Source organism: Phasianus colchicus, chromosome 4 (assembly GCF_987193195.1).
Source record: "Phasianus colchicus chromosome 4, bPhaCol1.hap1.1, whole genome shotgun sequence".
NCBI lineage: Eukaryota > Metazoa > Chordata > Aves > Galliformes > Phasianidae > Phasianus > Phasianus colchicus.
Window position 1 is genome coordinate 31,017,082 of NC_143439.1, and position 26,798 is coordinate 31,043,879.

General features: G+C 49.2%; 2 protein-coding genes across 5 annotated transcripts; one reads left to right on the forward strand and one right to left on the reverse strand.

The window, feature by feature from the left end:
- Positions 1-2,171: 2,171 nt before the first annotated feature.
- Positions 2,172-23,649, forward strand: PRAG1 (PEAK1 related, kinase-activating pseudokinase 1). 4 transcript variants are annotated; one of them, XM_090139073.1, is made up of 6 exons: positions 2,172-2,271; positions 5,057-5,437; positions 6,546-8,272; positions 14,489-14,646; positions 17,101-17,840; positions 20,711-23,649. In XM_090139073.1, exons 2-6 carry the CDS (start codon positions 5,153-5,155, stop codon positions 21,746-21,748), a joined length of 3,948 nt encoding a protein of 1,315 aa, XP_089995199.1. In that variant the 5' UTR covers positions 2,172-2,271; positions 5,057-5,152; the 3' UTR covers positions 21,749-23,649. The 4 variants fall into 4 exon arrangements, with proteins under 4 accessions (XP_089995199.1, XP_031452618.2, XP_089995201.1 ...); XM_031596758.2 differs by lacking the exon at positions 2,172-2,271 and adding an exon at positions 2,420-2,691; XM_090139075.1 differs by lacking the exon at positions 2,172-2,271 and adding an exon at positions 3,068-3,256.
- A 946-nt stretch (positions 23,650-24,595) lies between these two features.
- On the reverse strand, positions 24,596-26,444 carry MBOAT4 (membrane bound ghrelin O-acyltransferase MBOAT4). Its single transcript, XM_090140055.1, is given in 3 exon segments — positions 24,596-25,532; positions 25,741-25,947; positions 26,326-26,444. Coding segments are annotated over 3 exon segments (1,263 nt in total).
- Between the last annotated feature and the right edge of the window lie 354 nt (positions 26,445-26,798).

The following is a 26,798-nucleotide window of genomic DNA, read 5'->3' on the forward strand; positions in this document are numbered from 1 at the left end:
CCATGGCAATGGCTCTCCAGACCTAGTAATGCTCTTTGAGTATCATTGGGATCATAACATCACAGAATCATAGAATATCCCAAGTTGTAAGGGAGCCACAAGGACCATCAAGTCCAACTGCCAGCTCCACACAGCACCGCCCTAAAGTCGGAGCATGGGGGATGAGGCAGCTCTGTGATGGGGCTGGGAAAAGCATGGTGGGTTGGCTGCTCAGTAAACAGCTGGGAAGGTGCCCAGCATATGGCCTGATGAGGATCGAGGGTAATTCACTGGCTTTGCTGGACCCGTTATCCCCCAACTGTGGGGTCTTGGGGTTAAACAAAGCAGCTGTGCCTCATCACTGGTGCTTCTTCCCATCAAGGAGAATTTGGCTCCTTTACCCCCTATGTGCTCGCCTTTGCTCTTGCTCCCAGACAGCCGTGCTGATGAGCACCACAGCCTGCACGCACCCATATCTGCCCCCAGGATCTCTCTTTGTTTGGCTGCCAGCTTTCTGCACCTGCATGCACGCCTGCTCTTGCTCCCCAGCGTGGTTCATCTTTCCCTCTCCCGTGGAAGTGAGGTTTAGCTAGTTTCAGGGGGACCAGTGCTCCCATTGTCACCCACTGTAATAGCAGCTGTGAGTGGCATGGAGGACACAGCCGGCTGACAGCTTGGCTGTTTGCAGATGAAGTGCTCTTCTTCTACCTCGGGTGGGAAAGGAGGCCAGGGCAGCTGCGGGTGCTCTGAGCACAACACACAAAGCCCACTTGTTATCAGCACTGTCATACGCCTCTGCACCGCCTCCCCCTTCCCAGCCCCTCCACGACTGCTGCATCCCAAAAGCACAAGCTGAGCATCCATCAAAAGGGCCATTATCTGTGATTTCTTAGCAGCCACTGTTGCTCTTCGGCAGGGAGAAGACAGCCCCCCTTTGCTGCAGTCCCCCAAGCAAAGGCATCACTGTGCCAGTCGTGGATGGGCACGGGGCTGCCCATTCTGCATGGGATTGTGTTAGTGGTTGAGATTCTATAAGGTAGATGGTCCCTGTCTACACTGTGAGCCTCCAGATGTGGTCGGTGATTAACTCCCATAGAGAGTGGTTCGGAGACTACATTAAGGTTTGGCTCCTAAGGCTGATCGTTTTTATAGGGGTTTGGATTTTAGGACTTTTTTGGATCCTGGTATCTACGTACGCTGGTCCCAGGGTACATTCTCCTCCTACGAGATGGAACATTCATAGGGCCAAGGAGAAGCCTTGGGAATGGGGCAGCCCACACACCTCTGCAAGAAAGAGAGGGGAGAAATGCTGTGTGGGGGCTTGCAAAAAGGGGCACGGCAAGCAGAAAAATTGGAGTGGGAGAAGATACAGGGTGCACAGAAAGGCCAGTTCCAAGGATACGTGCCTCAATATTGCAATTCGTGGCCACTGATAAAATGCTGTCACGAACAACACTGAATGCTGTATTGAAAAAACCGTCGGAGATTACAGCCACCCAAAAAACTGTCATCGTTGATCTCAGTCCTTGAACAACAGTAGTTTTCTGAAAATGTGAGCGTGCGCTGTTTTCCTTATGTCTTTGGACATAGGAAGAAAATGACTTTAGAATGAGAAAGAATGGCCTCAAGTCGCCCTCAAGTAGATTCAAATAGGATATTAGAAAACACTTCTTATCAGAAGGAGGTGATGCAGTGGCACAGGCTGCCCAGGGAGGTGGTGGTGTTACCATTTCTGGAGGTGCTGAGGAACCATGGAGATGTGGCACTGAGGGATGTGATTAGCAGGCATGGTGGGGACTTAGTGAACCTAGAGGTCTTTTCCAACCTTAGTGAATCTATGACTTCACTGGAACAAATGAATTGTCATTAATCTGTAACCCCAAAGCTTCTGGCATGGGAAAGGATTTTCCACATGGGGTGGACATCTCAGAGATGTAGGAACACTGTCATTTTCTAAGGCAATCTCCAGCTATGGTTGGATGGGCCAGCCAGGGGACCCTGGGAGCTACCAGGGAAATTGGTAGTGAGCACACGGGTTCCTGGCAGCCCTGGAATGCTCCAGCTCCATTAACTTGCCACAAGGGTCCAGTGGAAAATCTTTGGGATTGAGGCACCTGTGTCCTCAGGTGTGTAACCCAGGTGGTGCTGATGACTTTCCAGGGTGATTTTCCCCTTGTGCAGATGAAGCATGGCTAGAAAGAAGGTTTCAGTCGTGATTAATGTGTTTCTGAGAGTGAATGCGCTCATTTGAGTGAGTGCACTGGTGCTGCAAAGAGATGCAGTGAATTTGTGGTGAGCAAATGAGTGCTTTGCTTGAAAGGCAAAGCGGGAGATGTGTTGGGCAGACTCCTTTATAGCAATGTGGCAAGTGAAGCGGAGGAGCGTTTTCCTGCGATTCTCTTAACGTGGCGTTTCTGGGCTGTTTTAGTAACCGATCGCATGTGGAACTGGGAAGAAGCAGAGCAAGGAGAGCCCCGAACTGGGCGGAGAGGCTTTTCCTTTCCCTCCAGCTCCGCTCCTCAGATCGCGAATTGCTGAAACGCTCCCAACCACACAGCACGGAGGCGGCGGTGGGCTGCGGAGCTCCGCTCCCGCTGCCTCCCGGCGGGGTGGGGTGAGGTGGGGCGGATCGGGGCGGGGCGGCCGCTACCCCCGGCCCACGCGGAGCAGCGCTCGCAGTCGCCCGGCGGCGGCAGTGCGGAGCGGAGCGCGGTGAGCGCGGCGGGGCCGGGGGCGGGCAGCGCCGGGACAAAGCCGGGCTCGGGGAGACCCCAATGGAGTCTGGGGGGTGGGGGCGAAGCGTCCTCTCGGGAAACTTCGGGCAGGTCGGCGCCTGGGGGGGCCTCGTGGCCGGAGCATCCTCGCTCCGATGAAGCACCGCGGGGCGCATCCGTGCCGCGCTGGGCTCCTGCTGCCCGCCGGCTTTGAGCGTTGCTCCGGCTGCGGGAGGAGGATCCCGGGCTGAGCGGCGCAGCGCCGGCTGTGGGCCGGGAATGAGGGGTTTTCCCTGTCTCCGCTCCCTGCCTTCCCTTTGTGTGGTGCTTTTTTTTTTCTTTTCTTTTTTTTTTTTTTTTTTCCTTCCCTCTCCCCCATTGCTAGCTCCCATCAGGACACTTGTTAACCACCTTCGGGTGATGCAGGAGCCATTAGAGCTGCGAACTTCCCGGCTTCCATCCCGGCGTTCAGCATCCCTGCATCGTAGCACGTTAATTTTTCTTTTCTCGGTCGGGTGGATAAAATGAATAATGGGGAGCTTGGATCATTGCCCCCTGACTTGGTGAGCAGCCCACATCTGAAGGCAATCCCCGGCTTGATGAAGGGCTGGTTGCTGCTTGCTGCATCTGAAAGGAAACGAAGTGAGAGCGCGGTCATGTTTGAAAAGATGTGGGGTTTTGTTGTTATTGTTCTTCCCTGGCAAATAATGTGAATTTTGTAGAAGCATGAGGTGTTGGGTGTGTGTCTAAAAGTGATTGGAGTCTGTGAAATCTACAAAAAAACCTGTCTAAAACAGTCTCTTTTCTGTAAAGAGCGAGACATCCTCCTATCTGATTTGTGAATCTCATTGATATCCTTTTTGTCAATTTATCAGCCTGTCCGACAGCACCAGCCTGCAGATACCTTAAGCACTAAGAGCCCCCTTAGCAAGGGGGCCAACTGGATTCAGCTGATGCTTTTCGGCTAGAATTTCTCCCATTTGCTTTGTCCCCCCTGAGCTCTTACTGGCTCTCCCCCCTTTCCATCTGGGAACCAAGTGCCCGTGCTGTAGAGAGTGCAGAGTGGATCAAAATGTGACAGAAGCGCATCTGGTTCTGAAGGTGTACAGGTGCAAAGTTGTCTGTAGCTATGTTTTTGTGTCTGCATGGTGAGAGCATAGCAGGATCAGGTAGTAAGATTTACGTCGGTGCTGTTAGTTTGGGGATGGAAAGTGCATGTGCCCTTGGAGACCCTTGGAGACATCTTGGTTTGGTTGGTTTGCAAGCACCAGCTTGCTGGCTGGGAGCTGGTGTCTTGAGGTTGGTGGTGCAGGGAAGAACCCCAGAGTGACACAGGGTGCTACTGTGGCATGGCACTCACAGCAGTCAGCTGCAGTTTTCCTGGTCCAGTTGTGTTTTCTGATCTTCTCTTCCCTAATCCAGTGAGCTCTGTGGGAGTCGTCTCTGAAGTATCTCCAAAGTTGTTAGCTGCAGATAGCTACTGACTGAGCGCAATCAGATCTGGCCGTTCAGGGAGGGGGCACAGGAATGCAGGAATGTCTTGCTCCTGGGGCATTTCCTCCTGGGGAAGGAAGATGGGAAGGCATCCTTGTCTGTAAGTAATCCAAGAGCAAAGCGCTTCTCCCTTTGCAGACAATGAATCGTTTCAGCAAGCTGACACTGTTATTTGTGGCTCCTGGCAGAGCGGATGCGAGCTTTCTGCCAGGCACTTGCTGCAATCAGTGCCAGCCCCAGCCCTGCTGCTCGTCTGGCTGGGAGAGAAGCCTTTGTGTGCAGCTGCAGGAACCACAGTGGTGCTTCTGGATGAAGGACAGTTGTTGTCGGTCCCCTTGGTTACAGTCACTGACTCTGGTATCACTGAGGGGCAGTTAGGTGGGCATGGTGGGGATAGGTTGGCAGTTGTGCTTGATGGTCATAGAAGTCTTTTCCAACCCTAATAATTCTATGATTTTATCTCCATGCTTTTTTCCAGAGAGAGGATGTCACTTTGGAAAGGAAACCTTTCTCACCTGGCTTTGCTCTGCAAGGCTATGAGCAGCTCTTCCAAGACCTCTTCCCCTTCCCTTGATCTAAACCTCGCACGAGGCTGGTTCTGCACGCTCATTAAACAGGGAATTAAATCACGTAGGAATGCTGCTTGTTTGATGTCTCCTCTTGCAGAGTTATGCTTAGAAGTTGAGGCTTTTTAAGTGATTGTGTGGGCTTTAGCTAAGCTGTGAAGAAAGCCTTGTAAACAATGAGCCTTTGTGACGAAGGCAGAGTGAGTGTAATTATCACCTGTCCTATTAAAGATCTTTCCATTTCTTTTTTTCTTTCTGTTTTGTGGATACTGAAACTAACCAGGCAGTGCTGTGCCTTTCCAGATAACTTGGTGACCTTAAAAGCAACTGCAAAATGAACAGTGAAGGACAGTGTAGAAGACACACTGGGCTCTTGCTCTGAGCCTCCAGGATTTGAAGATGTCTGCGTGCAGTGACTTTGTGGAACACGTGTGGAAGCCTGGCTCCTGTAAAAACTGCTTCAATCCAAAGAGTTCCCATCGGCTGCAAACACCCCCAGACGTGGGAGCTTGCGGCGTGCTCCCGAATGGAGGTAGGAGCAAGCCTGAGAGCCCAGCATTGGAAGACGAAGGCGTAAATACCTCTGTGTTCTCCAAGCCAACCATTGCTGTGAAGCCAACTATGATCAACTCAGATGTTTCTGACACGTGGGCGGATGTGAATATGAATTCAGATCTGTCACAGGTAATGATTAATCCAGTCAAAGCATGACTTCCCGTTACTTACCTCCGCTCAGGAACACTAGGAGGATCTGATAAAACCGTTTCATTCTCACTGCTTTTCCTTTTGCTCTTGACTCAGGTTTATAGAGCTGTGTTGGTTTCCCAAATTGTCTTTGGCTAAAGCTGAATTAAACATTGCTTGTGAGTGCAAAGGAGCTTAAAAATGTGTGTAGGAACTTAAATGAGCACATGGGTTAGTTACTTTCCTAAAAAAAGGTACTGAAAAGAAGTCCTTGAGCTGCAGCTGAGTGTCACCCTGTAGGCATACGTGAGGTGTGGGGATGGTCCCATCCTTTCTCAGAATCTTCTGCTCTCAGGCCAAGAGCAGAGCCTGGTGTCCTAGAAACCATAGCATGACTGCCTCGTGGATAGTTACTGATATGGAGGAACAGGGCTGCTGCAGCCTGGCCATGGGTTGGCAGGTACTACACATCCAGTATGATCTTCTTGTTTTTTCCTTGACTTTCCATCCTAAGAATTGAGTTAAGCCTGCCAGTCTTGAGGCAGAGGAACTTTAGTGAATTTTTTCCCTCGCTTCTGGGAAGCAATGCTGTGAGACCCAATTGGTGTGAATCTCTCTCAGGTGAAGAGATTTCAGATACATTCCTCTTCCTACTCCCCAGTCCCTCCTGCTGAGTGTCACCAAGCTGCTGTCACAGGACAATCTATGACAGTCTACGAGTGTCTGTGCTCCAGAGAGTTTGGCTCTGGAGCAGCGGTGTGAAATGAAGCGAAAATAGCAGAGGAAAGCGCAAATATTCCTTCCCTCTCTGAATCTTTAATTGCATGGTGACTCACAGACAGGATGACAGGTTGGACATGTTTCTGGCAGTGAACCCGCACAAAGAGAAAGGAGGATGCCTTTTTCCAGTGCATTGCCATTGTTGGTAATGCAAGTGGTGTGGGAAGCAGGACAAGTAGGAAGGCCTCACAGGAGATATCAGTGGAGTGAGCACAGCACAGAACAGGCTGCGAATGCTGGTAAACTTTCTTGTGGATTCTTTTTCTTGTGTTGCTTTCTCTTTCGTTTTGCTGTGCTGATAGCACGCTTGTCTCTTTGGCCTGCGCAGGTCGGCTGGGGAATGGTTTCCGGTAAACACCTCCTTCTGAAGTCAGGCGACTCACAGCGGATCTGCCTCGATGGGTTTGGAGCCAGTGGCGTGAGAAAACCCTTCCTGCACAGCCCACCACGCGACTGCCTGTCCTGCTGCACTCCCAGCTATTCCATGGTGGGCCTGCGCGGCCTGGAGAGCCACGTGGAGAGGAACGTCTCCATCCACAGCCTGGTGCTGGTGGGCGAGGTGGGCAAGCAAGAGGAAAGAGCCAAGGAGAAGTCTGCCCTGCCACATCGGCCCCTCTGCCCTAATCTGGGGGACAGAAGTGTTGTGAGCTCTGGCAGAAACCCTTCATCCTCAGAGGGTGACTGCGGCCGCCTCTGCTCTGGCGTCGAAGGGGAAGGGGGAGAGTACTGTTCGATCACAGAGTCCCACAGGGAGAGCCCGGCTCCCCGCAGCTGGAGGCAGAGGGATGCTGTGGATCTCTCCAGGCTGAGTGGCAGGGCGGTGAAGTTCAGCGAGGAGGAGCACAGGGCTGTGAACGTGGCCTTCTGCATAGCGAAAGAGCGGAGCGATCTGCTCCCCTACACCCTGTGTGCAGAGAGTAAAAAGCCAACCCATCAGTCTGACACTGCTGCCCTCCCTGAGAGCAGCAGCAAGATGGCTGCCTCTGCGCCGTGCCGGGAGAAGGATGACTTGCCTCTCCCCAGAGACCTGGATGGAGGCTCCAGGCCTGAGGGGCTGAACGCTCCCCAGCAGGCCTTGGTGGAACCGCAGTGCACCCGGCTCACTGAGCCGGCCCGTGGGGATCCCATCTATGCCGAGAGCACCAAGAGGAAGAAAGCCCAGCTGAAGGGGGTTGGTGGATGTGTGGACGCAGAGAAACTGGCTGGTGGCAAGGAGCAGGCCGATGGCACGTGGAGGGATGGGAGCTGGCTGCTGGGTGCTGAAAAGGAGCACCAGGACTCCACGGCCCAAGTGGCAGCAAAGATAACGATTATGGCTGCGCACACAGAGGATGACCACAAGACAATATTTCTCAGCAGCCCTGACTCTGCTGTGGGTGTTCAGTGGCCATGTATCAGCCCTGCTTCCCACCCTGATTTTGGGACTTCATCACCCACTGTCGAGCCTGGAGAGATTTTTCAAGCATCTGGAAGTGAAAATGGCCCAAGGTTTCACTTGGCAGCTCCTACCAAAAACACAGTTATGGAGAGCCCAGCCATCCCTCCAAAGATGTCCAAAAACAGCCAGCAAGGCAATGAGGGGAGCCATGTACCCCCAGTCAGTTCCTCTGTAACAAAGCTTGGTGACGCCAGTAGCCAGGATGGAGCTGGGGCTCAGCTGCTGCCAAGGAGCTGTGTGGATACAGCCACCTTCAGGGCATCTCCTTCTCCGTGCACTCATGTTAATGGGATTTCTGTGGAAGAGTCCAGCAGAGGCCTGGCAGGCTCACCCTATGACAGGAGGCAGAAATACTATACCCCTACGTGGGCCAAGCAGTGCCGGATAGAGGAAGAGGAAGAGGAGGAAGAAGAGGAAGAGCAGGAGCTCTCAACTCACCCATGGGCGGTGGGAGCTGAGAATGGAAGAGCTGGGGCTGACCACATGGAAGACTGCCCAGTGCTGGAGAGTCAGGCTGGGATCAGCAAGTCATTATCTTTCTCCTTTGACTTCCCTAAGGACAAGAGCAATGGGGTGGAGTTTGCACCACCACCGCCGCCACCAAAAAAGCAGTCCAGGTACAACCCCGTGAGCATGTGTGTGACTGCCAAGCTTTTGCAATCGCAATGGTTTCTTTAGGGCTTGGTTGACCAGCAGGCAATTACTGTTCTTTTTTCTTCCCTTTCTGAGGTGGATTTTCAGGAGTACAGGAGATGATGGCATAGCTGAAAAACTGTCAGATATTTGCAAACCCTGGTCTTTCCTGGCTGTAAATGGCTGCTCTGCATCACAATATTCAAGTGGGAGCAAGGTCCATGCGTTGGACCCCTCTACTGCTTCCCACATCAGTTTGGTTCTGTCTCAGCAGAAATCCTTAGTATTGAGTGCAACCTAAAACCTGAGGTTACAAGCTCATCTTGTAGGTGGCAATGGGCAGCTTCCTTGGTGCTCAAAGCCAGGGTCTCTGAAATCCTAGTTTTCAATTTGGCTCTAACATCTTTTTTGCTTTAAAGGTTAACACTTGAAGCTGTACTTTCCCAGGGAGGGCTCCATGCCTGCAAGCAGGTAATTGGAGTTGTCTATCATGTGCTTATGAAGTGTGGAGCCACCTGGCTTCAGGGAGCTTCCCTTTGCTGGAGCTCCCTGGGATTCAGGCTTGTGGGCAGGGTGACATCAGGCACCACAAAATGTGTGCAGGAAAGCTGTCCATCTGGGAAGGAAGTCGCTCTGCTAAGTAATTAATAAAGCAGACTTCTGATACTTACGTGTATACGTGTATTCAGCTTCCACAGTTGTATTAAAAAAAAACAAACACCCAGGGAATAAAAAAAAAAAATCCTTTCTGTCCAATTAATGAATTAGGCTGTCTGATCACAGGGGACTGGGATATTTCACATTCCACAGGTGTTCTGCATTTGCTTTATTGCGTAATTCAGTTTTGTTACCTGAAACTGTGCACTGAACAGTGGATTTGACTCCAGCTTCTTGGTTTAGAAGTTGAGCATTTGGAGAACTTGCTCATGTGGCCTGCAGTCAGTGTTGTATGTGGTCAACAGCATTCTTTAGGCTGTGACAGTGTTAGGGTTGGTGCATCCATTGTTTTGCTCTCATACCAGATTTTCAAGGTCTGGCTAACAGTGGGAACTTTAAGTTGGTTTGAATTTCCTTGTAACAGAACATTTTCAAATGGTTTAAAATGACTAGGTAGTGAACAAATCGGATTTCTCGATGGAAAGGGACAAGATGAAAAATAGGCTTTAGTTCTTAGTCCTGGTCTTTCTGCTGCAATGCTACGAGGTGCTGATGAAGCCTGAGGGTAAAGAAAAGGTCCACAAACATGTGAGCACACAGGTGAGCTTTACTGCCTTTAGAATCAGCGATGGCGCTGAAATCTTCTTTAGCTCTGATCCTACAAACCTTATTTCACAGCTGCTGCCACTGGGTGCCTTCTATCAGCCTGTGCTTGGGGTTGTGTTGACCTTGTGAGATGCTGAGGTCCAGTAGAGCTCTGATGTAGTGCTGTTGAGTTATCACCTAGGAAGTGCCGACTCACCTGCTGACAGTCCTCTAGCACCTGATTTTCCCTGCAGAGCAGAGGTCACTAGGCAGGCCAGAAGAGTGGTGGCCCTGACAGTCAGAGGTTCACACCCCAGCAGTACTATCCGCTTGAGGTGCTAGGAACTGTGATCTGTCCTGGTGGGTGTGGAGCATTTTCTGCTTCTTGGAAGGGTTGTTTCAGGCCCAGGCCGCACCAACTCTAACAGTTGATTCTGAGTCATCTTGAAAGCATCTGTGTGCTAGAAAGAGGAAAGTGAGGACAGGGTATGCGTGGAATCCATGGCCGGCATCATTTGTGGAGCTATGGAACATGCCATCTGATTGAGGTAGGTGCTGGCATTGCTCTTATCCCCATTGCTGTAGGCAATGCTTTGTGCTACATGTATCTGCCTCCCAAAGCCTTGATGCCTGCAGCTTGAGCCTTGGGATGCCTTACTCAAAGAGCACCACTGCCTGGTTACCGAGGCCCTGCGTGGTCCTGTGGCCTAAGGAGTGATACGATCACAATGGTGGGTTTCACAAGCCGTGCAAACACAGCCAGTTATTTTGTTTGTTTGCTTTGAGTGTGCTCTTGTTTTCATCTCCAACTTGCCTTCTCTGAGCATGTTGATGCAGGATCCAGGGTGTTGTTACCTGTGTGTGTCAGCGGGAGGGATGCCTACGTGCACAGCTTGTTAAAACCACCATAGCAGGATTGTGTTATGTGTGCAGCCATTGCTGGCAGCTTTAACTCGTGGTAGTACTTGTGCTGGTGGAACATCTCTGGTGTTCTTGGAAGATGTGCCTGAAGGAGGAAGGAGATCTTGCACGCATGGTGACTGTGAGACACGTTTCTACTCTCTTAGGCCTGGGCAGCATATGGGCATGTGCTTTTCCACAATAGAAGAACCACCACTGTTATGGTTATGCTGATACAGTCCCTCACAGAGACAGGATGTGCCAGCCCAAGACATCCTCTGGTGGGACAGCTGTGAAGGTCCCTTTACCAGATGAGTGTAGATGAGGTCAGGGTAGGCTGAGTGCAGTTTCAGGAAAGGTGTGTATCCATCTTTTTTCCTCCTAGATCTTAAGCTGTAGAAGTTCAATATTATTGACTTTCCTGACTAAACTGAACTGATTATTTTAAAGTAAACTTACGTGTATTTCAAATTTGAGAAAGAAGAGAATACACAGCATGTTGAAATTGTTTTGGTTTTTTTTTGGTTCCTCTTTGCTCTAGCAATAAAAAGAAGGAAAAAAACTTACGGTGCAAGGCACTGATGAGACTCCAGGTTTGCTGTAAGCTCATCTGTACCTATTTCATCCTTCTGTTTCTTCATACAGTTCTTGTTTGAAAGACTACAGATATTTAAGGCTTGAAACTGAATAGAAAATGAGTCAAACTACAAAAGGAAAGAGACTGGAAAAGGAACATGGCAGTTGGCCTTCTTCCAAGAGCTGGGAGGGTAGTTGGCTATGGAAAGGGCTCACCAGGAGAACTAGGATCCTCAGGACTTCAATGTGCAGTGATAGTTTAAATGTACTTTGGTGGTAAATTTGTGATAAAACTGTGGCGTTCAGTTATTCTGCACAAGGAATGAGTCCTTGTTGAAATTTATGCCTATGTTATGCAGAGGTTTAGGCAAAAATGATCCTAATGGTTCCTTCCAGCATATAAACCTTGACTGTTAATCTATTTTATGTGCCTCTAAAACAAAGGAAATGGCACTGCTGTCTTCATAGTAATTAGTGCCATCTTCAAAGGGCAGTGCTTTAGATACCTTCTGGACTTTGAAGAACATGCTCACCTCAGGCAGTAAATGTGTGCAGCTTGGCACGTAATGAAATCCACCACCAGTGAAAGGACAAATAAGCTTGAGATGTACTGAGATTGCATGTTATAGTGCTGCTGTTCAGGATGCAAAAACTGGGGAATAGGGAATCGGAGGGGTTGCCTGAGTATGCCAGGATGTCGTGTGGAGGATGTTGAATAATTCAAGTGCATTTAAAGCTGCCAGAGTAATTAGGAAAGCTGGAAATCCTGTCTTGTTAGATTATTAGATTGAGAGCTGACTCTTTTGTGACCTGCTCTTTATGCACTCTTGCTTGAGGGTGCTGCTCTTGAAGCTACCGCTTAAGGTGCTGAGCACAGATTTGGGAAATGGAGGTAAATTAGGCACTGCTCCATCCAGGCTGTATTGTTTAAAATTAGTTCCTGCTCTTTATTTTCAATATCTTTAGATGGAAAAGGCAAGAGAGAGAGCAGTAACCTATGCCCTTGATATGAATGAACACTACAAAGGAGAGGAAGTTGGGGTTAGCTGTAAATCGGGATCCCGTAGGTTGTTGCAGTGAGCAATAGCTCAGCTAATTTTATTGAAATGGAACAGTTTGGCCACAGCAAGCACTGTCAGTAGTTCTTTAGTACAGTGATCAGTTTATTTAACCTGGGCATGCTGCAGGCTGCGTGTTGAGCAGCTCCTAGGAAAGGAGGGAGATATGAAACTAGAATATTTCCAGGCAGTATAAGCTGGCCTGCTGTAGCATCTGAAACAAGAGCAGGATGTCGCTTAAGCGGCGAGCAATTTCTATTTCGGTGTGCCTATTCAGGAACTGCATTTTACATAAGTCACAGTGGTACAGAAAGGAAATGGGGCTCTCTGTATGTATGACTTCAGCGCTGGGCTCGGCAAACACGCAGCCAGGAGGGTGCTGGCGGCGGCTGTGTTGTGCCCAGGTTGCTGGGAGGAATAGGTGCGGCTGCGCGCGGCGGACCTTGCACCACTGAGCAAAGTCTCATCACTGCCTGAGTGCGGGAATGGTAAGGCAGCGCCGTGGATCTGTGCTTAAGTGATGGGACAGAAACTGAAATGCATCAACTTTTCTTTTGTGTGCGTGTGTGGTGTGTGTGGATGGGGGGAGGAACGTGTTAGAAAACTTCTCATCTGTGCAAATCAAGACCAACTCTCTCCTCAAATCTTTCTTTTTTTATGGATTCAAATGCTTCCTTGATTCTCAAGTGCGTGGGTGGGTACCTGTCCATCTATTTCCCCACGTTACTAAAAGCTGAGCTTCTGAGCAATGCAGTTATGGGATGAATTTGAATAGTTTACGTGTGTGTATGTGTGTGTGTATATATATGTATACGTATAGTTTTATTTAAAAAAAAAAAAAAAAGAATTTGAGACCAGCTGGTTGCCAGCAACAGAGCTAAAAATCTCTATGCATCTCTTGCTTGCTCTTTTTACTTTTTTCTTTTAACCTGCCTTGTGTGATGCGTGTGAAGTTTTGCAAACCATCCCGCAGAGGCTGGCTGCGGTGACCGAGTGCGTGCGGTAAACTCATCACCGGTGCAAGATCAAGAGCAGCAGCTCCACTAAGCTGTACCTGGGGTGGTTTTCACAGCCTCATTTTGATCAGTCCCTGAGTATTTTTAGAATGAGGCTGCTTGGGCAAATGAGGAAGTCTGGCAGAAGTTTCTTCCGGGCTTCTCCTACGTGCTGCTTTCCATGTGGTTTTGTGTGGACATGAGAGTAAGTGCTTTGTCTGGACATAGGGCAAAATGTTTCTTAACCTTAAAACACTTGTGGCATCGGCTGGGCTTGGGCTTGTGGAAGAGGAGGGATTGTGTGTGTGTGTGAACAGTGTGTCACAAGAACACAGCCATGCATGCCTTTTGTTTGTCTTTCTCAGCAGCCATTCAGCTCTGATTAGGAAACGCCAGATACCTTCCAGCAAGATAGCTGGTAGAAGCTGTTTTTCTTTTTTGCAAGTTTTCCAGCAGCCTTTATATGTTCTCATTCAACAATCTGTTGAGTTTTATCAGTAGATTAGCAGTTTCATTTAAAAAAAAAAAAAAAAAAAAAAGGGCAAATAACCATTGTTTACTGGCCGGTAGAATCTGAACTGTACCAAAGATGGGGTGTTTGATTTCAACAGCTGCTGTTGTTTTCCAGAGAAGAAAAAATAAAGAAAATGCAGGGGAAACTCTTTATCACACTCTGTATCCTGCTTGCCTACAATTGATCGTTTGAACTGTGACTCTGGCAGGACATAAGGACAGCTTATGGTTTACATATTTATTTCTTTTAGATGGAAGTTGTATGGCCTTTAGATGGAAGTGGGTCTTACATTAAAAACTGCATGGTAGGTCCTGGGTTTGGCATGCTCTTGTTTTCTGCAGAGATCATTCTTTTTTTGGAAGTTGTCAATCATTACAATGATGCACCAAGGAGATGATGGTTGCCAGTGATGGAACTTCCTTCTCCTCTTGCCTCTGCCAAGTGGGAGCTGGATTCTGATGCCCAGCCTCAACCTGCCCTTCTGTAAATTGGGAGAAGTGATGCTTTGCCTTTCCACTGAGTTTTACCACGGGCAAATAATGGTGGATTCCCATTTCCCAGTGGCAATGGCCAAAATGGAATATGATTCAGGACCACACTAGGAAAAAGAAGGTGCAGACCAGGGTTGGGTGCTGTTGCCCCAATGGGTCTCTCTCTGCTCAAACGCAGCGGGTTTCTTGTGGGGACTGGTGCTTTGCAGGGCTATAGCTTGCTCAGTGTCAGTGAGATATGATCCCCAAGTTCTAGAGAAAGAAGAAGAAAAGTGCATAAGGTAACAGCCTGATAAAAGACTGCACGGTGTCTGTATGGATGTGCAGAGATCAAGCTGAGGCCGCTCTCAGCTTGATTCTCCATGCACAAGTATATGCGTTGTGTCTTTTACTGTCTCCTGACCTTTCTGTTTACTCTCCCTAGGCACGCTCCGAAGATGAACCCAAATAACGCTGAGTTGGAGAGAGCCAGCAACAGCTCTGCTGAGAGCCTGAGCCCACCTTTCAGGAGCGTCCACGTCAGCTTCACAGCTGGCTCCTCCGACAGCCTCAACTCTGACACTCAGGCCGGCAGCGATGGCAGTAAGTGGCTGCAGGGTGGAGGAAAGGTAGCATTAGCACTGAGGAGGGATTGCCCTATATTGAGTCCCACTGCTGGGGCAGCATTTGCAAAGCAGAGATCATAAGGATCCCATCACCTAATTCTCCCAGCAAACCACCATATCGAATCATAGAATCATTAAGTTTGGAAGAGACCACTAAGTCCAACCATCAGCCCATCCCCACCATGCCCGCTAACCACGTCTCTCAGTGCCACATCTCTATGTTTCTTGAACACCTCCAGGGGTGGTCACTCCACCATCACCCTGGGCAGCCTGTGTGAGTGCCTCACTACTCCTTCTGAGAAGAAATTTTTTCTAATATCCAATCTGAAACTCCCCTGGCAAAACTAGAAGTTGTTATCTCACCCTCCTGCTTCTTGATACACTTAATGTGGCAGAGACCGATCAACATCATGGCTTTTTCCTCTTTCATTTGGTCAGTGGCAAATCTGTTTGTCCCGTGATTCTCCTCTTGTCTGAATGAAGCCCCTGTCTGAAAGCAGTTCTGTTCGTCTTGGTTGTGCTTCATACATTTCATACATCCCAAAGTTGCATTCATGGACAGTCCTTAAATGATTTGAAAAGTACTAGGATTCTTGTGCTGGAGGTGATCTCTCCTCATTGTGTTCCCAGTTGTTTCTTGAAGGGGGAAAATCTGCCTGCACTTGTTTAACTGAAATTAAAAAATACTAATATGAAGTCACGTTCTTCATAAATGCGTAACTTAGACATGTGCTAACATGTTTGGCAGCTCAGAAAGTATTTCCTTTTTGCAAAAGCAACCTTCGTGTAGTGGAAGTTCTGTCTTTCCAAGAGCAACAACGTGCAGCTATAAAATTAAGAGTCAGAGCTCTGGAAAGTCGATTTTTCCATTTCTATCTTGGACTCTGAGAGTGAGACTGCCAGGAAATTGTACATGGGGAAGGAGAACGCACACGTGTCAGATCTTTACTTGCAGGGCACAGAAGCAATTTGCTGTCAAAACTTACACAGAACAAGAGGATTTCTCTGCCTCCACTAGCAGAGGCAACTTTTTAAATTCAACTCAGAAGGCTGTGCTTTAAACTAAGTAACCTGTATGTAATTTTTTCCTCTTTCTGATGTAAGCAAGCAGTTGTTACGCAGTCAGTCATTGTGTGAGGTGAGCTCGCATTAATTGGCTATGCTGTCAGATGTTAAAATATGGGGTGTTCAAGCCCTTTGCTGCAGAAGGAAGGACTCTCCTTACTGTGCTCTGCACCTTCAGGGTAAAGTTATGGAAGGATGTCAGCTGTTAACCTATGCTTAGGGCAGAGCCCAGCAGCACATAAAAAAGAGGCGAGAGCAACTTGGCATTTGTAGGCTGTGCATGTGAACTGGTTGCCAGAGATTCCAGTGCTGTTGCTTGTTCCATAAGCTTCTATCAAATAAATCCTGCCTCTTGAAGTGGGAATCTGACTGCATATCCTGGTGATCGTGTTACTCTTGGGCTGCATGCTGAAGAATTCCTCTTAGCTGCATCTTCTGTTAAAGCCCCTTGGAGTGGAATTTGCAAGAGATGCTCTGCTGAATGCCTCGTCTGCAGGTTCTGACAGTTTTTTGATGGAGGGGATCTTTCCTGTGGACCAGACAGGGACTCTTTTTTTTTTTTTCTGTCTCCCTGACCTGAAAGTCTTGATTCTTATTTCAGAGTTAATCATCCTTTTCCACTTCTTTCCTCTTCTGCATCCATATTATCCATCTTCAGCCAGGTAGAAAGACAACAGCTACAGCTGCCTGAATGAGCGTTCCTGTGCTTGTGCATATGCTGTAGAGAGCTGAAAGGGTTTTGTGGTATGCAGTGGGGCTGGTTGCCCTCTGAGCAGGGAAATCTGATGTAAGCTGGGGACAGACAGTGGGGAGGCCAGATTTCTTCAGAAGAGCTGAGCTTGCCAAACACCACACAATGACCCTTACCCAATGTAAGGCAGAGAGACGTGTTCAATATCCTTGTTGGGCTGCTCTGCTCATGTTTAAACCAGAGCTGTGTGTTGCATGAGTCACTCTTATCTTGCTATGCTGCTGAGGCACTGGGTGGCAGCTCCCAGGTGAAACAGGCTTTGCTTGAGAGATTGCTGTCCATCAAGAATCCCTAAGTTCTTCATTCTTACCTCCTTCTGTATGATGTCACAACTTAAATATTTGTCCTCTACCAGCTTTTTGCTATCATGCATGCAGTTCATAGGAAAGCAATTTCTGATCTGCAGACCATTTCTTTAGCTGGCTGGTTGCAGCCTGCTTTTCAGAGCTGCTGTATTAAACCAGATTAAAGACCTGACCCCTATGGTGTACCTTTGCAGGTGATGAGAATTGCCTGTGGGGTACTGGTGGTGGTAGCTTGTGGGGATGGCAGATACATGGAGAGAGGTCTGTGCTCCTCACCATTGATCAAATCCTGTGTCTTGCTGTCTCCTAGGGCACTCATCTGAGCCAAACCACTCACCCCCTCCAGCTGAAAGCCTGGCGTTTCCCCCTGTCCCCTTCCCTCCTGCCTCTGGTGATGACAGTCTCTCTTCTGTCTCAAGCCGCCCGCCTCCTCTTCCTCAGAAGAAGACAGTGAGCAGGACGGTGTCCTCCCCAGATGGCTTTTTTGGAGGGCAGGGGTCTTCAGGCAGAGCAGCTGGCACTGCTTGCCCCAGGCTGAACGTAAGCCATTCTGAGAGCAACGTCTGCCTCCATGAAGACTCTCCTTTCCTCCACCCGGCCAGCCTCAGAGGTCACCCCAGCATCTTCTCCTCCTCAGAGTCCCTGGAGAAAGGCTCCAAAGGAAATGGCTACTGGGGCTCAGCCACCAGCAAGAACACAGGGACCTGCGTCCCCAGTAGAAACCTCCAGTCCCGTTCTTCCTCGCAACTCAGCATGTCCAGCCAAGTATCATCAGGTTCCAGCCTCCAGCTCCACAACCTCCTGAGCAATATTGACAGCAAGGAGGGGGTGTACGCCAAGCTGGGGGCCCTCTATGCTGAGTCCTTGCGCCGCCTGGTCGCAAAGTGTGAGGATTGCTTCATGCGGGAGCAGAAGAACGAGCTGCACTTCAGTGAGAACAACTGGTCACTCTTCAAGCTGGCGTGCAACAAGCCCTGCTGTGACTCAGGGGATGCAATCTACTACTGTGCCACCTGCTCCAAGGACCCTTCCACCACCTATGCTGTGAAGGTAAGGCCGTGACAAAGGTAAGCCTGGGCAGAGAGCTGCAGGGTCTGCATCCCACATAATCGTAGAATGGCTTGGGTTGGAAGGGACCTCAAGGATCATCAAAACACACCGTATGCAGCCAACCTCCACATTAAATACTAGAGCAGGGCCCCATCCAACCTGGCCAATAGCAGAGCTGGGATTGAATTTCTGGGTTCCTTTCCATTGGACACCAAATGAAAGAGCAGAATTAGCAATACAGCTTTAAGAAGCGCCACCAGTATTTGCTGGCCTGTTTTCCTCAGGTTCATCATTCTCACAGCTGAAGTTTGGCAAGTGAAAACCCCTCCCAAGATTGCTAGTCTTCCTTCACATCTTGAAAGGGTTGATTTGGAGATGTGGGTTTTTGTTGTAACAAATGTCAGCCAGGTGCCTACTTCTGCAGACTGTTGGTGTTCACAACACAACCCGTTTCTCTCTAAAAAACTTTGTGCAAAAACTATGTTGTGAAGTTAGCATTGTTCATTTCTGACAACAGAAGCTGCTTAAAAGCTATCAAATACACACATTTTCCCCTTGGCTTGCCTTTTAAGTGAAAGGTTTGATCCAGAAACTGTGTGAGTGCTTGCATGATCTCGAAACTACAGGCTTTAAGATATTTCATGTCCCAATTAAACAAAGCAAGGCTGACCTAGACATGCTGTGTAAGGTCAGACCTGACATACGTATATTCCTGTCATTGTGTAGAATCTATGTTTGAAATGGAAATTTGAGGTGCCATGGTCAAGCTCTCTGAAACCTAGATCAATAAACTTCATGCACATTTCATGGATTCAGTGTTCTTGACCCAAGTTACTGCTTGAATACTGAGCCTTTAATTTCTATTTGGACTTCAGCCTAGGGGAAGTTCATTGCTACTTCCTCTTCATATTGCTTTTAAAAATCTAAAATAATTCCCCAAAAAAGCAATGCTAGAGATGCATTAAGCAAGAAGAAAAAATTCTTCTGAACTGTTTTCACTAGTACAGCCCCCAAGGGAGTGTTTTAGCTAAGTGATAGCTTTAAAGCCAGTTGATTTTTTTCAAAGAAAGTAGGGTCAACCCAACAGGAGGGCTCTGAATAACCAGAGTAGAGTTGGATGGGGGCTTGCTGCCAGTCCAACACTCAGAGCAGCAGCTTCTCTTGCACATTATTCCTAATCCATGGAAAATTTCCTCCAGAAATCTGAGAACTGCATGGTGAAGTAGCATGTTCCTTTTCAATGTGTGATTCCCTGTGGTACCTGCAGACCTTCCATCTTGCCTGCTGTGCCTGGGGGGGTTCAGAAGCTAAGCTCTTCTGCTGTAGTGGATGAATTACTGCCAAGGCAGAAACACCACATTTTAGTCTCTTAATGGGTCTGTGCTTGTCTCCCTGTGTGCTTATTCTGTGCTCTTGCTCTGCTGCAGAGCACTGTAATAAAGCCAAAACCGGTCCAACAGGGCAATGCTCTGAGCCAGCATTAAGTGAAGTTACATATGTGCTTATGCGTGTGCGCTCACACATCTGCAGTGTTCCAGTGGGTCAACTTCTTTTTGGTAGATCAAATAGAGAATACTTGCAAAGCTCTACCGTTGGCTGATTTCTAGCTGCTCTTCCTGGCTTGTGGTACAGATTTTTGGACATGTAAGAAATCACAGACCTGTACTTAAAATTAGATTTGGATAACTCCTGATGGGTAGAGGACCTGATCTGTGCAGCCAGAGCCAGTTTGGGCTGTGCAAAGGCAGGCATGGATACATCTAAATTAGCTGGAAGGACCCAAGGTTACATGAAATGTCTTTAGAGGAATTAAGCCAAGATGCATTCTACTCCTTGGCTTCTTTCTCTGCTTAAAGATGAATGACTAATCCAGCCTCAGGCTCTTACTTGGTCTTGCTGCATGGAGGATGCCTCTGGTGCAAGTGAAAGTCATGAAGAACAGCTGACTGGGGAGGATCTCCCTGACCCTATCTGGTTGCATTTATTCTCCTGAGGACTCCTCTTTCCTTTGTCCTAAACCTTCTAAGTCTTACCTATGTGAGGAGGAACAAGCAAATTTGAGCAGCAAGGATATGGAAGGCTTCCTCTGCCATTGGAAACATTTGGGCTTGCTGTAACCCAATCTGCAGTCTGTCCAGCTCTCCAGAGATTATCTTTCCACAAAATAAGCAGCAGAGTATTTTTGTTTAGAAGAGAAAGGACAGTAGGAGCTTGAAATGCTCTATCTCCACACTATCATCTCATCTGAGTGAATTACCTGCAAGCGCCGAGATTCGAACCACTGCTAGTAGAATACAAAAGCAGCCTGCTTCCCCAGCTCCTCTCTATTCTTGAATTTATTTTAACTCAGAGGCAAAATTGATTTCTCGTCCGATTTTGCACGCATGCCGTGACTGGCAGTGGCACGCTCCAGGGTTTGAAACCTTTCATGCTGTGTTTCAGCCTGTTGTTGATTCCTGTGGGTAAGATATAAATATATCCCCAAATAAAAGGGAAAAAAAAAAGTATAATAGAAATGCCAGAAGGCCCCATAAGTTAATGGATACTCCCATAATAAAACTGGTTTGGAGTTTGCTTAGTCTTTAATGCTCAAATATAAAATGAAATGAAGGCAAAGTCATGTTAGTTTAAGATAATCTAGACTAGAAAATGTTTTGTGGTTTTTTTTTTTTTTTCCCTTGAGTTTGGAGCTTTATCTGTTATAGTTTGCTACTGGTTTTCTTCAGCCATTGATCAGGGTAGTTACTGAAGCAAGGAAGTGGAGTGTTTGAGGAGGATGTGAAAGGAACTCCAGGATGCAGGACCAGAGAAGGGTGTGGTGGGAAGAAAGTGGTGACTGATAAGACTTCTCTTTTGGTGTCTCCTCACAGATATGTAAAACCCAAGAGTCCAAGGTGGCTGCTTCGTACTGCAGCCCCCCAGTACCAGTCCACTTCAACATACAGCAGGACTGTGGGCATTTTGTGGCCTCTGTCCCCTCCAGCATGTTGCTGGCCTCCGATGTGGGCAAGAGCATGTCTGGGGATGGCCTCCGTCCCTCCCGCACCACCAGTGAGCATGACTGTGTGGTGGTCATCACCCGCGAGGTGCCGAGCCAGACCACCGCCGACTTCGTGAGGGACTCAGTGACGCTGCACCAAGCCAAACCTGAGATGTACGAACGTCGGGTTTGCTTCTTGCTTCTCCAGCTCTGCAATGGCCTGGAGCATCTAAAAGAGCATGGCATCATCCATCGGGACCTGTGTCTGGAGAACCTTCTTCTTGTCCCCTGCAAACCCCCCATGAGCTGTGCGAAAGTCAGAGATGACAGAAATTTGCCCCGCCTCATCATCAGCAATTTTTTGAAAGCTAAACAGAAGCCAGGATCTGGAGACTCCAAACTGAAGAAGAGCCAGGCCCGGCTGGCCCCGGAGATTGTGTCAGCTTCTCAGTACAAGAAGTTTGATGAGTTTCAGACTGGAATTCTCATCTATGAACTCCTGCACCAGCCCAACCCCTTTGAGGAGAAGGTGCACCTCAAGGAGCAGGAGTACAGTCCTGAGGACCTCCCTTCTCTGCCCAGCTTGTCCATCTACTCCCGGGGACTCCAGCAGCTGGCCCACCTGCTTCTAGAGGCAGATCCCATCAAGCGTGTGCGGATCACCGAGGCCAAGCGGATGCTGCAGTGCTTGCTGTGGGGGCCACGGAAGGACCTGACTGAACAGCCCCTCAGCCACGAGGAAGCCCTCCACCAGGTGCTTCAGAACTGGGTGGACATGAAGCGTGCCCTGCTGATGATGAAGTTTGCGGAGAGGGCTGTGGACACGGAGCGGAGCGTGGAACTGGAGGACTGGCTGTGCTGCCAGTACTTGGCCTCTGCTGAGCCTGTCTCCCTCTCACACACATTAAAACTGCTGCAGCTGCTCTGACCTTGGACATGTCTCAGAGGTGGCTGTGGACTCCTGATTGCCTTGCAGTGAAAGGTACACAGCCCCATTAAAATGTGAGAGGCTTGAATCTCGGCTGTGAACATGTGTTCATCTCCTGTCCTGAGCTCTGATCAATGTAAGACATGGTTAGTACCCTGAGCACTAATTTGTGAGCAGGCAAAACCGGGAGCCTACTCCTCTAAACGAGGGCTTTTTTTGTATGGTAAGTCTGTGGACTAATAAACTCCTGCTTGTGTGTGCATGTTTCTCATGAACAAAATGTACGTGAGTTGATTTCTGCACATGTGGGACAATTCTTTGGTCCCTACTCTGATCAGCAGAGTGGGCAGGCTGGCTTATTCTTGGAAGCAAGAGCAGTACATATAACTCTCCTTTGTGAGGAAGAACCACAAGGGGCTTTCAAATTCATGTGTGTTTTGTTATCCATTTTGTTTCTCACTTTTACAACAAAAATCATGGCTATATAAGGTGTATTTTCTGCTGTGAGAAACGCATCGTCACCTGCCTATTACCTTCTTTAGGTACTAATACAGCATTGCCTTCCTGTCTTGAACTGCAGCCTTGTAGCTGCTCATCTGTGCAAGGATGAGAGAGCCAGGATGGGGCTGTTCACAGAGATGATGCTGAATGCTGGGAATTACCCCTTGTAAAGTTAATGAAATGGAAAATCCCCAATTCACCTCTAAGGCCTCGGGGAAGAAAGTCAGGGCCAGGCCACTTTGCTTTCCCCATCCCTCCAACACCTTCCCATCACCAGATAACTTACCTGTCCCTTTTGTGTAACGTTTATTTAACCCCTTAACTGTTAGATTAGCTGGCCGGGCCACAGCAGCCTTTGGTCTGGGAGGCCCTTATTGCTGCTGGTGTTTGCATTAAAAATGTGTAGGGCACTGTGAATGTTCTTCCAACAGATGTGCCACCGTGGAAGAGAGCGAAGCCGCTTAGGCCCTTCCAGCTCCTTTCCCTCCATCAAGACATACAGCAGCCAACTGGCTTTGAGGAGATGCCATGCTGCTGCTTATTTTCCAGGAAGATTTGGGGGCTAGTTTTACTCTCTTCCACTCCAGAATGAGGCAGAGATGAGCTGCCCTGCTACAGTTCTGCAGTCATTGTCTGAGGAATAGGTTTGGGGCTTATGAAGAGAGCCCTGTATCAGGTTTGCTGAGGGAGGACATCACCAGCTGAGCTACCCCAGTTCAGCTGAAAATGAGGAGATATTCATCCAAGCTGAAAATGAGGAGAAAAGTTTCCTTCAGCCTCACTTCACTTCCAGCTCTAGCCTGCTCTCTTGTGGGAATTTTAATTCCCTGGGATTTTTGACACACCGTACACTTTCTGTGAATCTTCTCCAGGCTTCTCACCTGGATTTTTTAATCTATTTGGCTGTGGTTACTGCTGATGGGAGGGGATGGTTCCTTGGCTGGGCACCCGTTTGCACTGAATTTCCCCCAATCCCCTTAGGGAGGAAGCCTTGCACGTCCCTGCCTGCTGAAAGAATGTGGGATGACTCCAACTGTCGGGGATTTTTTTATGCACTGGCTTTCTTGCACCTGACTCTTCCATACACTTCCCTCCAATACAGGCAGCATGAACCTTCTTGCTTGGGAACCACTGTCCTGTGGACCATCCCGCATGCTTTACCCTGGAAAGTCTGGCCCCAGTCTGCTGCATGTGATCTTATAACAGTTGTGCTGGCAAAGGGAAATAGATAATATATGTGGCAAGTGGCTTGCAAGGCTCAGCTGAGTGCTCAGCAGGACCCAAACATCCAGCTAGCCCACATAAAGCAAGGTCGGATCAATTTTGCATGCTGAGTTTAGTAACAAACATCCACCCTGACGTAAGTATTGCTGTAAGATCTGCATGGTGTAGGATTTGAACCTGATTGTAATGCTTCCACTTGAGTTGGGGTGTTTGAGACTGCTTCTGGTATTGATCCTGGTTCCCTGCAGCAGCATCTCCCATATATCAGAGGCCAACAACAGTCTTGTAACGTTTTCAGCTATATTCTGGTGACACTGAATGATTGGTTTCATGCTTTCATATAAACAAAAACTCTTAAATCTACGTTTTCCTAATATCTTTCCCTCTGATATCTCATGCTTTTCTCCAGACTAAAATATATCAGGGAAAGTGTGAAGGGACACCTGCTGGAGAAGCACAGCAAGCCCATGCCATTTGTGCTGCTGGGTGGTAGGGAAAGGAATGTTGTTTGTCCTGTGCTGACCCCAAATAGACTGCCAGCTCCTTTTCCTGTGTCCAGGCTCCCACTGGCTCTTGGTACAAGAAAGCTGGTAAGGTGTGACTCCCTCCACATACCTGTGATCCCAGTGGAGGACAAGCTCTCAGGAGGTAGACACTGTTGCTGACAAATGCACATTTGCAGTACAGATGAGTTTGGTGGCAAGGCTGCATGCTTTCCACATGAAATGAGGCTGAGACTGAAAGCCCCAAGACAACCACTGGGCAGTCAGTGCTGCTGGAGCCCTTATGTCCAGTTTGGTGACATCTATGCCTTGCTTCAGAGCATCTCTTGAAGTTGGGGGATATCCCATGAGTAAAAGACAAGCTGAGCCTCTGGAGATTTCTTGACAAAAGCTCTTATCTCTATGTGCTCACATGAAAAATTTCTTCTCAGAGAGGGTGGTGAGGTATTGGCACATGCTGTGCAGGGAGGTGCTGGAGTCACCATCCCTAGAGGTTTTCAAGAAAAGTGAAAGCACTGAGAGACACGGTTAGTGGGCATGGTGGGGATGGGTTGATAATTGGACTCAGTGATCTTAGTGGTCTTTCCCACATTTACAATTCTACGTGCAGGGAAATCCTCTAGCCAGTCAGTCGAGTTAGCCCAGGACAGACTCAGTTCTGCTTTGGTTTCTGAGCAAACAGCAGCAGCAGCAGCGCGAGGCCATAAGTGAGGGGAAGGATACTGTTGTAGGAAGTCCAGAGTAGACAGAGCATGGAGAAGTTCTCCGTCTCCACAGCCATCTGGATGTAGGCAATGATGAGCTGTGTGAAGACCCAGGTTATGCCACGGTAGAGGAACTTTGCAACACAGGAGGTGGCCCGGGAGCTGAGGAAGGGATGGATGCGATAGTCGGCTTCTACCATGATCGCCCAGCACAGGAAACCAAAGAGTTGGCCCGGACGAAGGCCGTGCCACCATGCAGAGAAGGCAAAAGTGGCAAGGAGTGGCTGAGCTGGGCAGCGCTGGAAGACCAGCCTCCTCAGCCAGAGGGACGTACTCCTATTCCATGTTCTGGAGAAGACAGCCAGGCGATGTGTGGTCTCCAGTGTCCAAAGGTCATGGCCAGAAAGGTCACCCTGCTCCACCGCTGCCCCAAAGCCTGCAGCCTCCAGGAGGGCCTCATCCAGTACCCACTGCGAGTAGTATGCCAGTCTGAAGAGCAAAGCCTGTGCCCACATGTGGCCCATGCTGGCCCAGCCCTGCATGCAGGGCAGCCAGCCCTCCAGCCACACACGCAGCACCTGCAGCACCAGCACCCCAAGGCACCTCCAGCCCACAGCCCGCAGCGGGCAGGGGACGGCCCCCAGAGACATGACCTGAGCCTGAAACTTGCTGAAGGAGCACAGTGGGCCTCCAAGGAGGGCTGGGAAGAAGAGCAGGTAGCTACACAGGGGCAGGGCTCTCTGCAACAGCCCTTGGCCAGGCTGGGGCAGCACGGTCCCTTCGTGGATGTCCAGGGCCAGAGATGTCACCTTCTGAGTGAGCAGCATGATTGCAGAGAGGGTGACAGCTGGCCTGGAAGGAGAGGGCACCTGAGCACTGCTGAGAGACTCAAAGGGTGGGCATGAGTATGCATGTCCCACCTTCCCCCGTCATGCCCACAGAGCGCTGCAGGCTGAGGGAGGCCCAGGGAGACCGACTGCTACGAAGCAGCATTTCATGCAGTTCCTCCCAAAGCAATTGTGAGGGTGGGAAAGGGAGGGAAGCAATGCTGGAGGGTTACCTGGTGTCCTGTGGCTCCAGCACCAGGCCCAGGTGGCAGAGTGTCTGCCAGCACATCTGGAGGCTGAAGACCCAGGTATGGACATGAGCTGGACTGACCAAGAGGAGCATGAGCACGGAGCTGACAGCAGGGATGAGAAGCAGTGTGGCGTAACTGCCCATGGCTGTGCCTGCAAGGAGGCATCCTCCAGCAAGGAGGAATATGTACCTAGAAGAGACCAGATACCTTTTGGACAGCTTTTGGGGAAAATGTAGCTTGGAATTCCTGCTCTAGTGTTAGTAGTATGAGAAGTGCAGCCTCCACAGGGCCACACTGAGGCAGGGAAAAGCAGGTCCTGCCTAGCCCCTATCCACGTCGCACTAGAGATAGTCCCCATTCCCTGCCCTGCTCTTCTTGCCTCTGCGCTCATTCTGGTAAACCCACCTCTTGCAATGCAGGAGAGCCTAGCCTGGCTATTGTAGCTTTAACCACCCTGAAGTAGTCTTACTGCACAAAGAGGGGACTGGGGACAGCCAGGAGAGACCCAGAAAGTACCCATGGACACAAACTGCCTTTGGTATGGCAGCAGGGATGGAGACCACATACCGGGAAATCAGAGAGAGGTGCCCCAAAGCACAGAGGTAATGGAAGAGAACAGCGAAGAGGAAAGCTGCCAGCTGGTACCAGGCTGCAGGGAGAAGGATGAGCAGGTCTGCCCAGTGCATCGAGAGCCTTGCTTCTTCCAGCCCCTGGAGAAGGGACTGAGCCAGGGGCTCTGGTTTATATGCAGCAGGACCATGGTGCAAAAAGAAGAGAGCCATGGAAACAAAGGTATCTACAGGAAGTGGAATGTGTTTTCCCATTCACTAGTGCTGGCTCCTTGAAGCACCTCTGTCCCAAGGTTTGTGTGTAGGTGGAAAAGTTTGGGGTTGGTTATTTACTCTGCCAGATGTCTGGGCCATTACCACATGCTTTGAAGGCAGCAGGAGCCAGGACAGAGATAAGAACCTCTTTGAGCTGCCAAATGTGTCACGCTGGGATGCACTTCAGAGCAAAATCCCCAGGTACATCCTGGCTTA

Excerpts from the sequence above, each read along its gene's own strand:
- PRAG1 (XM_090139073.1), top strand. The coding sequence starts at position 5,153 with ATGTCTGCGTGCAGTGACTTTGTGGAACACGTGTGGAAGCCTGGCTCC. Across the intron at positions 8,273-14,488 it reads CCACCAAAAAAGCAGTCCAG|GCACGCTCCGAAGATGAACC; the intron begins GTACAACCCCGT and ends TACTCTCCCTAG. Across the intron at positions 17,841-20,710 it reads CCACCACCTATGCTGTGAAG|ATATGTAAAACCCAAGAGTC; the intron begins GTAAGGCCGTGA and ends GTCTCCTCACAG.